The sequence below is a fragment of the Danio aesculapii genome, chromosome 7, assembly GCF_903798145.1.
Source record: "Danio aesculapii chromosome 7, fDanAes4.1, whole genome shotgun sequence".
Taxonomy (NCBI): domain Eukaryota; kingdom Metazoa; phylum Chordata; class Actinopteri; order Cypriniformes; family Danionidae; genus Danio; species Danio aesculapii.
In genome coordinates, this window is record NC_079441.1 from 25,611,211 (window position 1) to 25,628,852 (window position 17,642).

General features: G+C 34.5%; 1 protein-coding gene across 18 annotated transcripts in view; it reads left to right on the forward strand.

The window, feature by feature from the left end:
• The window catches only part of plekha7b (pleckstrin homology domain containing, family A member 7b), a 192,801-nt gene that overhangs the window by 123,258 nt on the left and 51,901 nt on the right, over positions 1 to 17,642 (forward strand). For 17 of the 18 annotated variants that reach the window (XM_056461435.1, XM_056461432.1, XM_056461438.1 and 14 more), the window contains 3 exons: positions 6,826 to 7,001; positions 14,651 to 15,088; positions 16,862 to 17,396. In XM_056461435.1, the coding sequence (XP_056317410.1) occupies positions 6,826 to 7,001; positions 14,651 to 15,088; positions 16,862 to 17,396 (1,149 nt within the window). The remainder of the gene's footprint in view (positions 1 to 6,825; positions 7,002 to 14,650; positions 15,089 to 16,861; positions 17,397 to 17,642) is intronic. The other variant, XM_056461436.1, reaches the window with a different exon arrangement.

Consider the following 17,642-nt stretch of genomic DNA (forward strand, 5'->3'; position numbering starts at 1 on the left):
TAAAATGTCTCAACAGCCTAACTCAGGGGTGCCCAAACTCACTCCTGGAGGGCCGGTGTTCTGTATCATTTAGCTCCAACTTGCTTCAGCACATTACCTGGAAGTTTTTAGTATACCTTGTAAGAGCTTGATTAGCTGGTTCAGGTCCATCTACTTGGGGTTGGAGCTAAACTCTTCAGGACACCGGCCCTCCAGGACTGAGTTTGGACACCGCTTGTCTAGAAATGTAATGTTTAGATAAGAAATGAAAAAAAAAAAAAGCATAAAAAATAAAGGTTCAGACTTGCTTCTCAAGTCGTGGTTTTTGCAGGCTGTTTTTTACAGAAGGAAAAAGATAGCTTTTTTATATATTTTTACTGAAGTCCTATTTTAATCTGTTATTTCCTTTTATTTGATGCATGCACACAAATTTAAAAGTAAAAGATAATCCTTTGTGCTAAATTGTAATAATTTGCTTTAGAGTTGCACTAAATTTTTGCTAGCGAGAGAAAATGGAAAGTCATCTGTTTCCAGCTGTCTTTCTCTTCTCTTTAGCCAGCGAAAATTTGTCATAAGAAATGCTTGACTGCATTGATTTATTATTATTCAGTGCTCTGGATTAGAAGTGTATAGCATAGTGTGAAGCGGCCTTCTCACTGGACACAGAAAGCTCTGTACAATGAAACCCATTCATTTCAGTAGCTTGTACCACAATACAAAAATGCTTTGATTTTTTTGTCTTGTTTCTAGTCCAAATATTTAAAAATTCTTAAATCAAGAAGCATTTACTAGACAAGCAAAACATATTGCCTTGTTTTAAAACATATGTCAAAATTAACATAGTTTTAAGTCAATGAGGTAAGCAAAATGATCTTTTGTAAAAAGGAAAAACAAGATTATTTAGCTTTCCCCTACTGGCAGATTATTTTGCTTGTTTTTAAGGAAAATCTCGCGTCATTTTGGTATAATATTTCTTAAAACAAGACAACATTTTTTGCAGGGCTCATTTTGAATAGCTCAGTTTTTCATGCTGTGGATATTGAGCTCATGTACTTGTATATACATCTATGCATGAACCACACAAGGACAAGACATATAATAGCCTATACTGTTTAAGCAGCTCGGAAATAGCGCTACTGTGCTGTCATGGCAACTCTAGTAAAAATGTAAAATTCTGATTTTGTTTGATGACTTGTTCACTCGTCAAATGCTCTGATAATAAATAATAGCTACATAGGCCTATTTTATATCTACATTATAAAAAATAATTAGTAAAAAAACTGTTCCATTTTATTTTTACGTAGACCAGAGAAAATTAAGATATTTTCTTATGATATTATTGTAATATATTGATAATGTGTATTTATAATGTGGTGGCCAAACTTATTAGAAAGCCTGACAGATCAACAAATATTGACCTTTCTTACCGCCAAAACATGATCTAGTTTCATAATACGGCTGCACGGTGGTGCAGTGGGTAGCACATTCGCCTTACAGCAAGATGGTCGCTGGTTCGAGCCTCGGCTGGGTCAGTTGGCCTTTCTGTGTGGAGTTTGCATGTTCTCCCCGCTTTCGCATGGGTTTTCTCCGGGTGCTCCGGTTTTCCCCACAGTCTAAAGACATCCACTATAGGTGAATTGGGTAAGCTAAATTGTCCGTAGTGTATGTGTGTGAATGAGTGTATGGATGTTTCCCAGAGATGGGTTGCAGCTGAAAGGGCATCCGCTGCGTAAAAAATATGCTGGATAAGTTGCTGGTTCCTTCCACTGTGGTGACCCAAAATTAATAAAGGCGAAAGACTAAGCCGAAAAGAGAATGATTGAATATTGATGAAAATGCAGATGGTTGCTATGAGCACAACAAATATCAGATGGAGTGAGTCTAACTGTTTTTATGATCTTTTAACTGTAATATTTAGCATGTCCATCTTTTGCAGCAGTACTTCTACATAATCTACTTCAATAGCAAATCTCCTGGCATTATATAAATATGTCCGGAGAACTTCAGCTCTATTGTTCTGCATGCCTGACAATGATTGCACAAGTAATTTGGCTTCTTCTGTGAAGGAACATTTTAGTGTGACATTAATAGTGAAATAGGCCCTGCTCGTTTTTTAGTAAGTAAAATGACCTTGAAAAGAGCATAATGATGACTTTGTAGACATTTCAGCATATTGTAAAAGCCAGTTCAACAAAACAACTGAAACCTAAATAAAATAAAATATGTCAAGTGTTCTAATCATTTGGCCACTTAATTTTTTTCTGTCCGATTTTATAGTACTGTCAGTAAAACATTACTTTATTAGCCTGTGTTTTTTTTACAGTTTAAGTTGCTGAGTTTAAAGTAAAAAGTTTTATAAAATGACTTTTAAATAATTATTACTTTTTCCTTCATATTTTTTTATGTTTTCTGCCAAGTCCATCTCAAATCTGGTTTCGACACATTTCATTTTGGTGCATCCCTACTTTGTAGCATTTACAGGTTTACGACCACAAGATGCAAACTGTACATTTTTTCTGAGGAAAGTGTGTCTCAAACACATTAAACAACACCTATCTGGCACTAGGTCAAGCCATGTAACCTTATGATTTAGTTCTTTAATTAGATTAACCGCTGCATGTCTTATGTTTGTCAACTTATATTGAGCCTATTTTTGGCAAAAGTGTACTTTTTGTCCTTCATTATTTAAAAAACTGCACCTAATGAAGAGTAACTAGTGAGTGCGTATTGATATAAATTATATTGTCACATCACTACTCACAGGAAAGTTCTGCACATTCAGTGACTAAAGCAATAATGCATTCATTCTATAGGCATGCATACACTGTAAAACCCAAAAAGTTAAGGTAACTCAAACCATTTGAGGAAACCGATTGCAACAAACCATGTAAGTTCAAAAACTAATCCTAATGAGTACAATTTCAATGAGAAGCAGTTTCAACACAGTAAAACCCAATAAATGAAGACAACTCAAACTAACTGAGTACTGTAAAACCCAATAAGTTAAGGCAGCTCAAACCATTTGAGGAAACCAATTGCAACAAAGCATTTGAGTTAAAAAAACTAATCCTGATGAGTACTGTGAACTTACTCCATTTAAGTTGAAGTAATGAGGTATTTAATTAACCCATTATCTTCAACACTGAGTTCAAAACTCTTTTCAAATGAGTAGAATTAACTTTAAGTAAATTTTGAGTTAACCACACTCATTTCATTTGATAAAGTTGACTGTTGGGTTTTACAGTGTACTAAACTGAAATACTTGTACTATAAATGTTCTTTATGAATGTGTGTATCTTTAAAGAACACAGTTTGTTTAGCCAGTCTCCCAATCATATAGAGTGTTTTTCAAATGACCACATGCACCATATACACATCTGGTCAACCCATTTGTGATATCAGGGCTAAACAACTAGAAAGTCAGGTAACATTAAGACTTCAGGAGCAGATCTATGTGATATTGCAGGGTCTGCGTTAGCCATTAGCCTGTGACAGGTGGGATAATAGACTCCTGGAGAGGCTCCTGAAAAGATGTGCCGTGAGCAGAGATGCAGCTGTCCAATTGTGAATTAAGAGACGCATTGATGTAGCCCAGAGGCCGCTGCATTGACTTTCTGCAGAACGAGTCAATGTAACTAGATGTAAGCTCTGTGTGTGTGTGTTGGAGATGTGGAGGTGGGAAGGACGGTCTGCTGCCTGTCTGAATGGGTCTGGGGTGGGCCTTGGAAAAGCGCTGAGCTGGACTATGTTCGTAAGCGTTTCGATGTGTGAGCGGTGGCCGGACCCCGTCAGAGAGATTAGACCAACAGTTGCATTTTGGCAGTAGCAGATTAACAGAACAGAAGGTGCATGGAGCTAGTTTAGCTAGGGGGCCTGTTAAACCTGGAATTAAACAGAGTAAGAGATTTAACAGCTTTGTTTATGTAAGTATTCCTGTGCATCTCTAGTGTTGTTTATTGTAAAATACTGTACAGTTGTTCTAAAATGAATTTGTAGAATTGTGTGTACAATTATAGATGCAAAAAGAGATGAGAAGGCTTGATTGCTTATAGTAGAAACTTAAATGAATCAGAGTAAATACAAAGTGGTATGCAAAGTAGTTTATTGGTTTATCGTTTGTTTGCTGTGCACTGAAGGTTAGAGTCAGATATTTGGTGTTATTTTTCCAATTCATTCACCAATTCATTTTTTCTATAGAAGTTCTTTTTAAAATCTTTACAATATCAAGCAACTATTATATCTTTATTATCAAATCTAAAAACGAAAAGTTCTGACTTTCTTTATTTGGTAAAAGTGACTTTATATCTTATAGTTTGTGACTTCATATCTTATAGTTTAGTGATTGTGACACATTGAAATGTTTTGAGACGGAATGATGTTTTTGTATTAATGAAATTATTATTGTTCGTAGTTTGAATTTGTATTTTTATTTGTATAGGCCCTTTAACATCTGACAAATGGACCACCAATGAAAACTAGTCTTTGGGCTAATTTGGGTACAGTTACGTTCTTGGGAAATATTAATGTACACAGTTCCTTTAAATAATAAATTTATTAATGTAAATACTTTTATGCAACAAAGATGCATTAATCAAAGATGCTGTATGTAAGTTTTTGACTCTTCTAAAGCATCAAAATACCATGATATGTTTCCAGATATTTAAGAAACATGCTAATTGAACATAGTTGTTTATCTGAAAAACAATGCTGAAGTCAGATATTCTGCTTTGAAAATGTGCATTACGTGCCGGAACGTCTGTTTTTGTTTTGGTCCCGTTAACCCATCCATACGGTGTCCGAGAGAGCTTAACGTGCTGTAATTTAAGAAAACACATACAATTACAAATTGAAAAAACATTTTCATCTGTTTGACGGCACACATGCTGCAAATCCTCACTACACAAACACATTTTTAAGAAACGCACTGCATTTTCTCACAACACAAACAATTCACGGAAACGCGCTGCATTTTCTCACAACTCAATGGTAATGTTTCAAGAGGACCCTAAGATGTGACAGAGCCAGCTATTTAGGTTATGGTTATTTAGGCTAATAAAATACAAAAGACACAGGAATCAGGATGTTAAAATAAACCAACAAAAAACTCACCTTTCAAAGATCTCCTACAACTTTACTGAGCAATAGTCACAGCACAGTGGCATCCGTCACATTTTTGGGTCCTCTTGAAACATTTACGTTGTGTTCCAATGTTTTTGCAAGTGTTGTGAGAAAATGCAGCGTGTCTGCATAAATTGTTTGCATTGTGGGAAAATGCAGCAGGTTTTATTCATTTGTTTGCATTGTGGGAAAATGTAGCGCATTTTTTATGTGTATGCATTGTGCTGTCAAACGGATAAAGATCTTTTCTTAATTTTCTGGTGTTTTTTGTAATTTCATGTGTTTTCTTAAATTACAGCACGTTAAGCTCTCTCAGCCACCGTACACCCACTGACAGTTTAGCCAATTATATTTTAGCACCCCGGGTTACCGTATTGTAGTCATGAAGGCTCTCAAAGCATGTGCCCATGACCGCAATGCGACCTCCGGTAAACAGTAACAGCCCCAAAATGAGACGCAGATTCAGAGTTGAACATGATTGGTTATTAATTAGCAAATAATATAAATATTACAAATGTAAACATTAGGTGAGCAGGTTACATTGTAACCTTGTGTCCTAACAACACGCTATGTGACAAGATTTGCAGTGATAATCAAATCTCTTTAACATGTGTACATGCGGAATCACTGATATGTTGGCTTGCACAGTCACAGTTCTAAAGTTCAATTTCAAACAGTTTATTTTATTTTCAAGATCCATCTAATCCTGCTTTCAGTATATGGTAATAAATGTCATGTAAAATGGCATTCAAACTCACATTATGAGCATTTACCACTGAATGAAGCACATGAGATGTACCTGAGGTGATCGTAGTTCATCTTGTTGTTCACCTGTAAGAAATAGAAGCTGCTTCTAAAATAGAACTTTCAGGTGTTGGTTTAGACAAAAACTCCTGTTAGAATGGAAAATATTCGTTCTATCGCATGCTTTTTAGTTAGAAAACATTTCAAATCAGCCTTTAGCCTTGATAGTCAGGCACATACAAGTCAATCTGGCAACCTGCGCTTGCATGGACTTGTCAGAGGAGAAGTCAAGTGAAAATGTGTTTTGATCCAGCGGTGCAAATACCTAGTTCAACCACTGGGTGTCAAGCTTACACACTGCACCTTTAACCAAGGGACAAAATACATTTATTTATACTTTAAAAATGTATATAAATAAGAGAGAAATTATGTGCAGAATGTTTCTTGAGTACCAAATGAGCAAACCAGAATGATTTCGAAAATCTCATTTGACAATGGTGATTGCTATTGCTCTGCTATGTCAGGCATACATTACATTTGAAAATATATCGAAACAAAAAAACTACTGTATTAAAAGTTATTATAAAATAAGTAACGTTATTTCTATTGTTTATTTTTTACATTTACTCTGTAGCATAATCAGCTTCCATATTCTGAAGCATAGTCTTTATAACAATTACTTTTCAACAAAGGTTTCAAATGCTTATTACACTAGTGCAAAATATTAGACAGATGTGCATGCTAATATTTGTAGCAATGATAATGCAGTTATCATTGGGTTGTGATCCTCTTACAGATCCTTCTCTCTGCTCTGATCGACAAAATAAACAGATCAGTTCAGCATGACTCCTGAGCTTTGCTACAGTGATGGCGGTGTTGTCACAGCAGTCCCGGGGCCCACTAGTCCAGGGCCTCAATTTGCACGTGCAGCCTTTACGCATGATCACAGCTGATGGTCCCCCCTCCTCTGTCTCTCTCCCTCAGGCCTGCCACACGGGAATGCGCTCCTACATTTACAATAAGAATTCTCTGATTGGCTCGCAGGCTGAGCACTGTGGCATGAGGACTTACTTCTTCAGCGCCGACACACAAGAGGACATGAATGGCTGGATCCGGGCCATGAACCAGGCTGCGCTGATGCAGAGCCATGGCATGAAGAGGTCAGTCACCTCCCGCTGCTGCTGCAAATCTTCTCTCACGGCTGGTGTCTAGAAACAAGATCAGTATCTGAGAGGCCATTCTGTCTAAGAGAGATTATGTTGAATACAAAAGAATACTAGCACAGAGAAATAATATTGTTGGTATTGCCCTCAGAATGTCTTTTTGTTTATTTTTTTATTATTATTTCAGCTGATGAGTGATCTAAAAACATTGACAGACAATCAGAATCTATCCTGCTTTACAACTATGGGCATTTAAATGAATAGTTTAATAAATGTAAAGAGCCTTGACCAAGTTTCTTCAAATGACAAGTACCAAAGTAGGTCTGCACATTCATTGGAAGAGAGCATGGTTATTACCTGAAAAGTTCAGCAACAGCATATCCAACAAAATAAGAGAGATAGATATGAAGATTTTGCATAATGTATATCTTACAAATTGCTAATTATTTTGAAATATATAGGGCCCTATCATACACATGGCGCAATAAGGTTGCTATTTTCAGACCAGCGCAACTCTAATTGTCATGTTTTGCACCACGTTGTTTAAATGGCTAATCCATTTGTGCTGCTTTGTGGACTCATGGGGGTGCTGGTCTAAAATAGAGATGTGTTAAGGTGCGTTGCTACATTGACCGTCTGAAAGCAGGTCTAAAGTCCAGCGCAGAGTGCGTTAGTGATACGCTTATGTGGGTGTAAATGCTTACACATTGCTTAAAACACACAGGATGTACAGCAATACACAAATATCTTTACATAAGAAAAAAAATAAAAGGATTAAAATGTTAAAAAAATAATTATTTTCTACATATGTATAAAAACCACTACCTTCATGCCTTCTTCATGCCTCCATGCCATTTTTTTCATTCATGACAATTTGTATAATGTTATTATTATTAGCAGTATTATTTATTATATGCATATTTATATTTATTAAGACATATGTTTGGATATAACTCTTTTGGTTTTTTTGACCACACTTCGTTATTATTGTTTAATTATTAGATTCCTGGAAATTAGAACTGTATTTTAAAACAAACCTTTGCACTTAAGAAACTAAGTTAAAAATGTAGGCTAATAAATGTCTTTAGTGGAGTGCGTACAACACCGTTTCCTTATCCATGAAAGTAAAGGAGTAAAGAGTAAAAATAAAGAGAAAGAGAAAGTAAAGAGGCCAAATGGAGGAGGCTCATTATTCCTCCTCGTGCAGATGGTCTGTTTAACTGTTTTCTCGCTAGTGAAGCGTTCAGTTTTTTCATTTACTGTACAAAGTCCACCATGTAAACAGCAAATGCGGCATGGTGCAACGCAACTGACTCTTAAAGGGACTGGGAGATGAGGCTCTGATTGGTTTAATGCACTTTATGCTCAAAACACACCTATAAATCATTAAGTGAATAAATACAACCCTGTTAGACCATGTGCCATGGCACAAACTGTATTTTTCCGTCCTTAAAAAAGCAAAAGTGGATTTGGACACTTCCTTAATGCTTTTGCATCATGCGCTTTAGACTTTGTGCCTAGATCGCTAAAATCGAGCCCCTAATTTGTATTACTTTCTGCATTATACATGAATAATTTTTTTCCCTCTTATTCTATAATTACACTCATATTAAATTTCTTTGGGATAACATTATTTTTTGTTTATAGTCCTAATGTTTAAATATTTAAATATGATTTAAAATTCCCATGAAATCAAAATTAACCATATGATTTTGTTATCTCACATCGCTAGTTTTGTGGTGACAGATCATCAGTGGATTTCATTATGAAAAGAATGTTTACCCTTCTAATCTTTAATTAAAGTCTTAAAATGCACATCCTGTTTTTTTCAGTTAAATTTTCAGATTACGTATATCTTAGGAATTGTGCATGGGTAACATATTTATCCACGCCACTCCAACTGTCAGTTTTGACAACAAACAGAAATGGTGAGAAGGAGGAATCTGTTAGGTTGTAATAACTCTCCCTAAACACATTTCCCGATCTTTTTGAATGAAATGCCTACTTTACCACATTCATTCAGCTCACAGTAGAAAAAACAAACCACTGCTACTGTTTTGTCATTTAATATTACATTTCTCTAGGAACTGCGTCACAACACGAAAAAATAAGTGTTGCAACATTCGGTTCACGGGTATGTTAAATTTGTCTATACAAAATATATTTCTTTACTTTTCTGGTAATGATCATGCTCTCAATCTCTCTCAATTTTACAATGTAAATTACTTATACACAAAAATAAGTTCCTAAAGACAAAACCTAGATTTAATACTTTCCTTGCTGAAATTTCATTCAATGTTGAGTCTCTTAAGCTTATTATTATTATTATTAATAATAATAATAATAATAATAATAATAATAATAATAATAATAATTCATTTATTAAAGCTTATGATAATCTTTTTTCTTAATCTTAATAATTGAGGCTTTGTAAAGATTTTTCCCTCCTTCTCTCTTTTCTAACATTTGTTATTGTATTTTCTTTTCAAGTGATGTTATTTTTCTTGAATTCAGTTAAAAAAAAAAGCTCTGCACTCAATAATTTATTATTTGAACAAGTGGAGAAAAATAACAAAGTTTTATCTTTTTTCTAAAATCATCAGAACATGCATTTACATTTTTGCACTAGGAAGTTTTCATCCTAATGGTCAAAATGTTTGTTTTTCTTTTTCCCTGTTGTTCATTTAATAAATTATCATCAACTCAAGTCAAGCTTATCATTTGAAGCAATACTTCATCTAATAAAGAAAAAAAAAGTCACTATTTACTCACCCTCAAGTGATTCCAAACCTTTATGAATTTCTTTTTTTTCTATTGAGCACAAAAGGAGATATTTTTAAGAATGTAAGGAACACATATAAAGCCATTGATATCAATAGTTGGTGGAAGAAATAAATAAAATAAAATACACACTTACACACACACATAAACACTGGATTTCAGAGTTTACCAGTTGTCAGCATTATTCAAAATGTATTTTTTCATGTTCGACAGAAAAAAGGAAACTCAAACAGGTTTGGAACAAGTGGAAGATATAAAAGTGATTATTAACTGTAAAGTTGAAGCACTGCACTGCTTCTTTTGAAAATTCTAAACATTGTTTTCTATAGGTGTATGATGGGTGTTCACGTTGCTTAGCAATGTATAGAGAACAGTGTACTGTAAAGACAGGGCATGGCATGGAGGACTTTTGTCTCTCTGCCTCTCCTGTTTTCAAAATAAGAGTTCTACATACATGCACATAGTAAGTTAAATATAAGCTTAGATAAACTTAAAAATAATAATAAAAAACTAATCTCACTAGAAAATGTTGTGGCCAATCATATTTAAACTAGGGTGTGCATATTAATGATCCCGTGTGCTATGAAACAGTTTGTGTTTTGTACAGGTTGACTTGTTTTCCCCTGAGATTTTACACTCTGATGATTTACATGAGAATGAGGAAATTGGTGTTTGGGGCTCATTGCTGTGTCATTACTCAACTCTTATTCACATATGTCTTCAGATTTTTATGATATGGCACCTTTCACTCATCTTTCCACTGATTTTTTTTCCTTTCATATTCCCCTGATTAAAACCAATTTGAGAGAAATTGTTACAGTACATTTCTAATTCTCTCATTTAATACATTGTTTCAGCTTGATCCGTTATATTTAACGATTGACATTTTTCTCATAGAAGAATTTAATTCACAATGTAAATGGTTTTTGTGCAGTTAAGTTTCTCACTAAGGCTATTCAATGATATCATAACAGCCATTGATCAGGGTTAAACCTACAACCATTCTTGACTTTGCATTACATTATATTTCTGATTTAAGAATTCGAAACAAAAACATTTACTGTGGACCAAAGTTGAAACTTGATGAGCTCTGACTTCTAAATTCACATAGAACAAAGAAATTAATTAAGTGGCATGGTGGCTCTGTGGTTAGCAGAGCAAGAAAGTCCCTGGCTGGACCAGTTGGCGTTTCTCTGTGGAGTTTGCATGTTCTCCCCAATTTCATGAGGATTTCTCACTGGTGCCCCGGTTTCCCCCACAGTCCAAAGACATGCACTATAAGTCAATTGGATAAACTAAATTGGCCGTAGTTTATGAGTGTGAATGTGAGAGTGTATGGATGTTGGAAGGGTATCTGCTGCTTAAAACATATGCTGGAATAGTTGTCAGTTCATTCCTCTTTGCCGACCCCTCATATATAAAAGACTAAGCTGAAGGAAGATGAATGAAAAGATATTCTAATGTGCACATATTGACCTCTAGACTGAATTCGGAGCACGCACAATTTTCAAAGTTGCGTGGTTTGCAGTACTGTGGGGTCTAAAGTAATTTTGGACACTCTTGTGGCTGCAACTTTACTCTTTGTGCTGACTTGCGTGTGCATTTGAAAGTGCTACTTTTTAAAGTCATATTAGGGACGATTTGCTGTCCCTGAAAGTATTTGAATGCTTTTAAGATATGGCTTTTGAATCCAAAAATAAAGCATTTAAATGTTTTTTTCACTGTAATCGCTCACTGCATTCATAAGCTGTAGATGTATTCTGTCTTCCATTGTTTAAAGCTCACAGATCTCACAGTCAGTCACCTGCTGCTGTGGTGCTGGCGCAGAGGCACAGTGCCATAGTTGTGTAGACTTTGACACTGCAGCTCTGAGGAGGAGGATCACTGCGGCACTGCAGCCAGCAACTGTGGGCCAGCAGCCCAGAAAACAGCACTCAGACTGGGCCGTGATGTTCGTCTGCTTGCGCCCATTGCTCTGCACTTCCATGACTGCGGAGTGAGGGTTTGTCCCTAGGGGGTTTTCTTATAGCTGGGCTTTTATGGTAGACATAAAATGGAGAGTAGGTGGTTAATAGCCATGAAGGTGGTTTATAATGTCATTTATGGTCGGTTGGACTAGTGTAGTAGCGGCTGTAATTGTTGGACTCTGGTTTTTATACAAAAATGCGAGTTGTTGGATGCGTTTCTGATACTAAACCACCTGTGCGATCATGGCGAGGGATGAAATGTTGCTGTTAGTGTGATGGCATGAATATTGACCTTCTAGGTTGTTGGTAGGTTTATTTGTGGGGAATTTTGACAGTAACGAAACCGCGCCATCTAGTGAAACATTTATGATACTGCAAGCGATGACTGTAGCAGTGAGGATTGGTTTCATAGTGCTGAAGTATTTTGATTTTTGTAAATGTTTTTTTTTCTTTTTTATTATTACACAAATTACATTAAAACACAAATAGAGGGAAAACAATGAACAGAGATTAAAAAAACTAAAAGTCTAATACTGGCAGGTGTGTGTGTAAATGTAACACGAATGTTTAATATATTGAATGTTAAAAGCAATAATGTTTAAATGCTCTTGCTGGTTGCATTTAGAAGTGCTGGGTCTGTCTGTCTGTCTGTCTGTCTGTCTATACATGTCTGTCTGTCTATATATATCTATCTATATGGCTATCTGTCTATTTATCTATCTATCTCTCTGTCTGTCTGTCTGTTCCTCCGTCCGTCCGTCTGTTTATCCTTCTATCCATCTATCTCTTTCTACTATCTATCTGTCCGTCCATCCGTCTGTCTATCCATGTATCTATCCTTCTACCCATCTGTCTATCTGTATGTTCGTCTATCTATCTGTCTGTCTGTCTGTCTGTTTGTCTGTCTGTCGGTCTGTCTGCCTGCCTGCCTTATTAGCCATCAGAAAAAAAATTGCTTAAAGGGGCTAATAATTTTGACCTTAAAATGGTTCATAAAAAATGTAAAACTGCTTTTATTCTAGCCGAAATAAAACAAATAAGACTTTCTCCAGAAGAAAAAATATTATAGGACAAACTGTGAAAATTTCCTTGCTCTGTTAAACGTCATTTGGGAAATAATTAAAAAAAGAAAACAAAAAACAAAGGGGGCTAATATATATATATATATATATATATATATATATATATATATATATATAAATATAAATATATGCATGTGTGTATTTATATATACTATAAATATGCATGTGTGTATTTATATATATACATAATAAATATACATGACACACACACACATATTATCCCAAAACAAACTTTTAATTTGAATATTTTTAATCATAATAATTTTTTGCCCAGCAGTAATATAGAGCTATACTAAAAAGTTTATTTATTTATTTATTTATTTATTTTTACATATTTATTAGGGCAGCACAATATGTTATTTCAGCATTGACACTGCAATGTGTGCATCTGCAATAGTCACATCACAGAATGTGATGTCAAGTGTGGATCATAGTTAATCAAATATCACAGTTTGAAATATGAGAATAGTTTAACTATAAAATAGTCAACAATTGTTTCTAACATGTGTTGTTAAGCCCTGTTTCTGTGTAAACATTTAAATCAAGTACAACATTCAGTCGCAATAAATAATAATATTGGTTGCTTTAACAAATGTTGATTGCATTTACTCAATAGACATATTTCACATTTCCTGGATTCTCAGTAGCGGAAGGTGTCATGATCGGGTAAACTTAGGGAGCAGTACAACAAAATATTTGTTTACAATCCTATTTGCTGAAAGAATAAAAGAAAAACTTCATGCTGGTGTCATCAAGACTTTCAGAAAAAGGAAAAAAATAGTGTAAGACTGACGACGACAGCCAGAGGAGAGAATAACATCAAATTTACTCTCAGCCCCATAGACCCTGCTTTAGAAACACCCCGCATAAGCGGTAATTCGTTTTTTAGTAGTTTGACGCAAAGATGATATAATACATTCATAAATGCATATAAATGCTCATAAGTTTTTTAAAAATCAAAAAATTATAAACTTTTAAAGATTTGATATTATGATGACCGTTAAACACGTCATAAAAGGGTCCATAGTGAAGACCTCAGTGTTATTTTACATTTAATTCTTCAGTTTCTGTCCTTGAATACTCTTCAAAAAAAGAAAAAAATGTTTATTTCATATGCATTTTTGCCTTGGTATATCTATCTATGAGTGAAATGTGTTTATCATATTTTAAATAGACACACTCCCTATAACCCCCCCCCCCCCCCAGTCATTTTAAATTAATGAATTCCTTAAGTATTGCTATGTAAGACTTTTCCATCACAGGAATAAATGGCATTTGAAAATATAATACAATAGAAAAACTAGCTTACTATTCATATTAAAGAATTCAGTATGGTTTAAAGGTCTGATTTAATCAGAGTAAATTGTACTCTTTCATTATGTATGTATTGTGCTTTCTTATGCAGAAAAAAAAAGTCATTCATGCTTTGTCTTGTTGCGGTTAGAACGGAAATAGCTTTCATTAGGTAGGCCATCAGTACAAGGTCAGATAATTGTACATTGAGACTGTAGACTCAAAATTAATGCAGTCTAAACTCATTTCTGTCATATTTGCTTCTTTGTACCACGAGAAACACTTAAAAAATGCTTTATTGTCATTGATGTTTACATGAAATCTTTTCATTGCATTAAAAATCTTTATAGTGGATAAGGTTCTTCAGGTCATTGAAATGCTTTTTATTCTAGGAAAAATGGTTCATTTAAGAACTGTTCGCTAAATGGTTTTTTAGAACGTTTATTTATTTTTTTTTAACAGTGAAGGTCAAATATGAACTTTTTGTGTTCTGCCTTTTAAATAACTCTTTTTCTCTCCACAGAGAAGCTGAAAGAAGCTCCAAACCTGAGCAGCATGCTGTCCCACAAACCAACCATTTCAGCTGCATCAAAGGCTCGTCCCAGTCCGAGAGCATCCAGCAAACACATATAGAGGTGGCGGAGCTGAGGCCGCAGCGAGATGGAGATGAGTGTTACGTTTACAGCAAGGATATACCTGAGGATCCTGTTAAACTTATGTCCCCTGGAGATATGGAGATGGAGGCGCTTTCCCAATCAGGTGCTCATTCACGGCCTCCGTCCACGGTGCCCACTCAAAGGAACGGACTGCCCTCTTCAGGCATTCCTCCTGATCAGAACGGCAATGTGGTCTATAAGAGGGGTCTCGTCCCACGTACAGACACTGAGAAAAAGGTACAGAGAAAAACTGCACTTGCTCAGGTGGAGCACTGGGTGAAAGTACAGAAAGGAGATCCCAAAAGGTCAGTTGTTTTGGATAATGTACACATATTTAAATATGCTGTGGTTGAGTAAAAAATGCTATGAATACACAGAGGTTTATGTCTAATACTATTATTATTAGGTAATGTAACTTTGAAAACTCAAGCCATAGTAGGATTTAGTTAACACATTTCTGGTTATGGAAGAGCTCCCTCTAGTGGTGGTATAAACACACTGGTTATTAAAGGCAATGTTTCGGGTATAAGTTTCTGGCTGGTATAAGTTTCTGACGGTATGATAACCTTGGATAAAGATATCTCAGTTTCACGGTATTACAATATTGTGATTACTGCTCTAAAATAAGTTCTTTTTAAATGTCTGGGTAAAAAAAAAACAACTTTTTTTCCCATTGAATACACTATATTTTATTTTAGGAAACATTTATAATATTTTGGAACAGTAAACATGTCAGGCTAAATAGTTAAAATAAATCATTGACTTCTGCTCTTTTCATTAGTTTCAAAAATACAGATTTCTTTACAACACATAAATAATACACAAAAAAACATACATATAGCTTGGGAATGGTATGACAGAACATTTTAGCAGTATTGAAACCGGTTATCGTCCCATGCCTAGTTTGTACTACTGAAAATATTTTGACTTCCTAAAACAGAGTGAAATTATTAGAAAGTGCATTTACATTATTGCACTTGTAATACAAGCTGTCCTCTTATTTTAGTAATATAGTATAATTTAATATATATAATATAATATTATATTATATTATATTATATTATATTATATTATATTATATTATATTATATTATAGTTAGATTTATTAGATATGTTATATTATTAATATTATACTAAAATATGCTATGCAATTATATTACTACTAATAATAAATAAAATGTTATTTTTAAAGTTGACGTAATAAAATAAAATAAACATTATATTATATTATAGTATATTATATTATATTATATTATATATTTTAGTTAGATTTATTGGATGCAAGTTATATTGATGTTATGCAAAAATATGCAATTATTTAATTTTATTACTATATTACTATTACTACTACTACTAGTAATAAATAACTTGTTAATTTTACATAAATTTTTAAAAATAAACATACTATACATATTATATATTGTAGTTAGATTTATTGGACAAGTTTATTATATTTATATATATTATTATTTATTATATTATTAACTTTATACTAAAATATGTAATTGTTATTTTAATAGTATACTACTACTAGTAATAAATAATGTGTTATTTTTTTAAAGTTTATATCATAAAATAAATATACAATTAATATATTATATTATATTATATTATATTATATTATATTATATTATATTATATTATATTATATTATATTATATTATATTATATTATATTATATTAAATTATATTATATACATGTTCTCCTTGCGTTCGCATGGGTTTTCTCCAGGTGCTCCGGTTTCCCCCGGTTTTATTATTAATTTGATTAATTTATTATTATTTATTGTTGTTATTTATTATTATTATTATTATTATTATTATTATTATTATTATTATTATTATTATTATTAATGTTATACTAAAATATGTAATTGTTATTTCATTAGTATACTACTTCTAATAAATAAAATGTTATTTTTTAAGTTTATATAATTAAATAAGTAGACAATTGTATGATAAAGTAGTATATTATAAAATTAAATGGATAAAAATGTATGTATATTTTTCCTAAAAATAATATGTAATTGACAATGAGAACTGTATATGTATTAACAGTAAGAACCTTGACATTCCAGCCATCCCACTGCTGAGTACACTCTACCCAGACGGACGCCTCCTCTCCAGCCCAAGTCCGTCATGATGGACACGTACCAGTCGTTGCCAAAGACCACGTGCCACCACTCCGGAGGCAGTTCTCCTCCAGTGTCGCGCAACCTGCCCAGTGACTACAAGTACGCCCACGACCGTCTCAGTCACTTCCGCATGTCCACCGATGAGCGCATGGCCACTAAAGAGGGCATGGTGTGGCAGCTGTACGAGTGGCAACAGCGCCAACAGTTCCGCCACGGAAGCCCGACAGCACCCATCTACACCGGGCCCGATTACATGGACACCTCCGCCTTCAGGGTCACTCTGGAAATGCCACGATCCATATCCGTGCCCCCATCGCCATGTGACATGCCTCCACCAGGACACCCCTCGAAATCCCTGTCCCCACGCAGGCCTCATACACCCGCAGACAGGGTGACGGTGCGCCCGCTGGACGACTTTGCCACCATGGATACACCCATTTTGGGTTCTCCCAGAGGAATATGTTCCCAGATCTCAAAGGTAGGGAATGTGGAGCAGTTTCACATCTTTTAAATTAGTTGTGGTGAGCTCTTCTTTTTGTTGAGACCACAGGAGCGTTGACCACCAAAGGCATGAAGGGTTATGGGAAAACCGACTTTCTCTCCACTCAGGCTTTGATTTTTAGTTCTCACATAGGCTTTATTAAGGGTTTGACTCCCAGGTGCAGAGGGTGTGTTTGACACTAGACCAGCCACAGGGAAAATCTCTACCCACGGCTTTTATTCA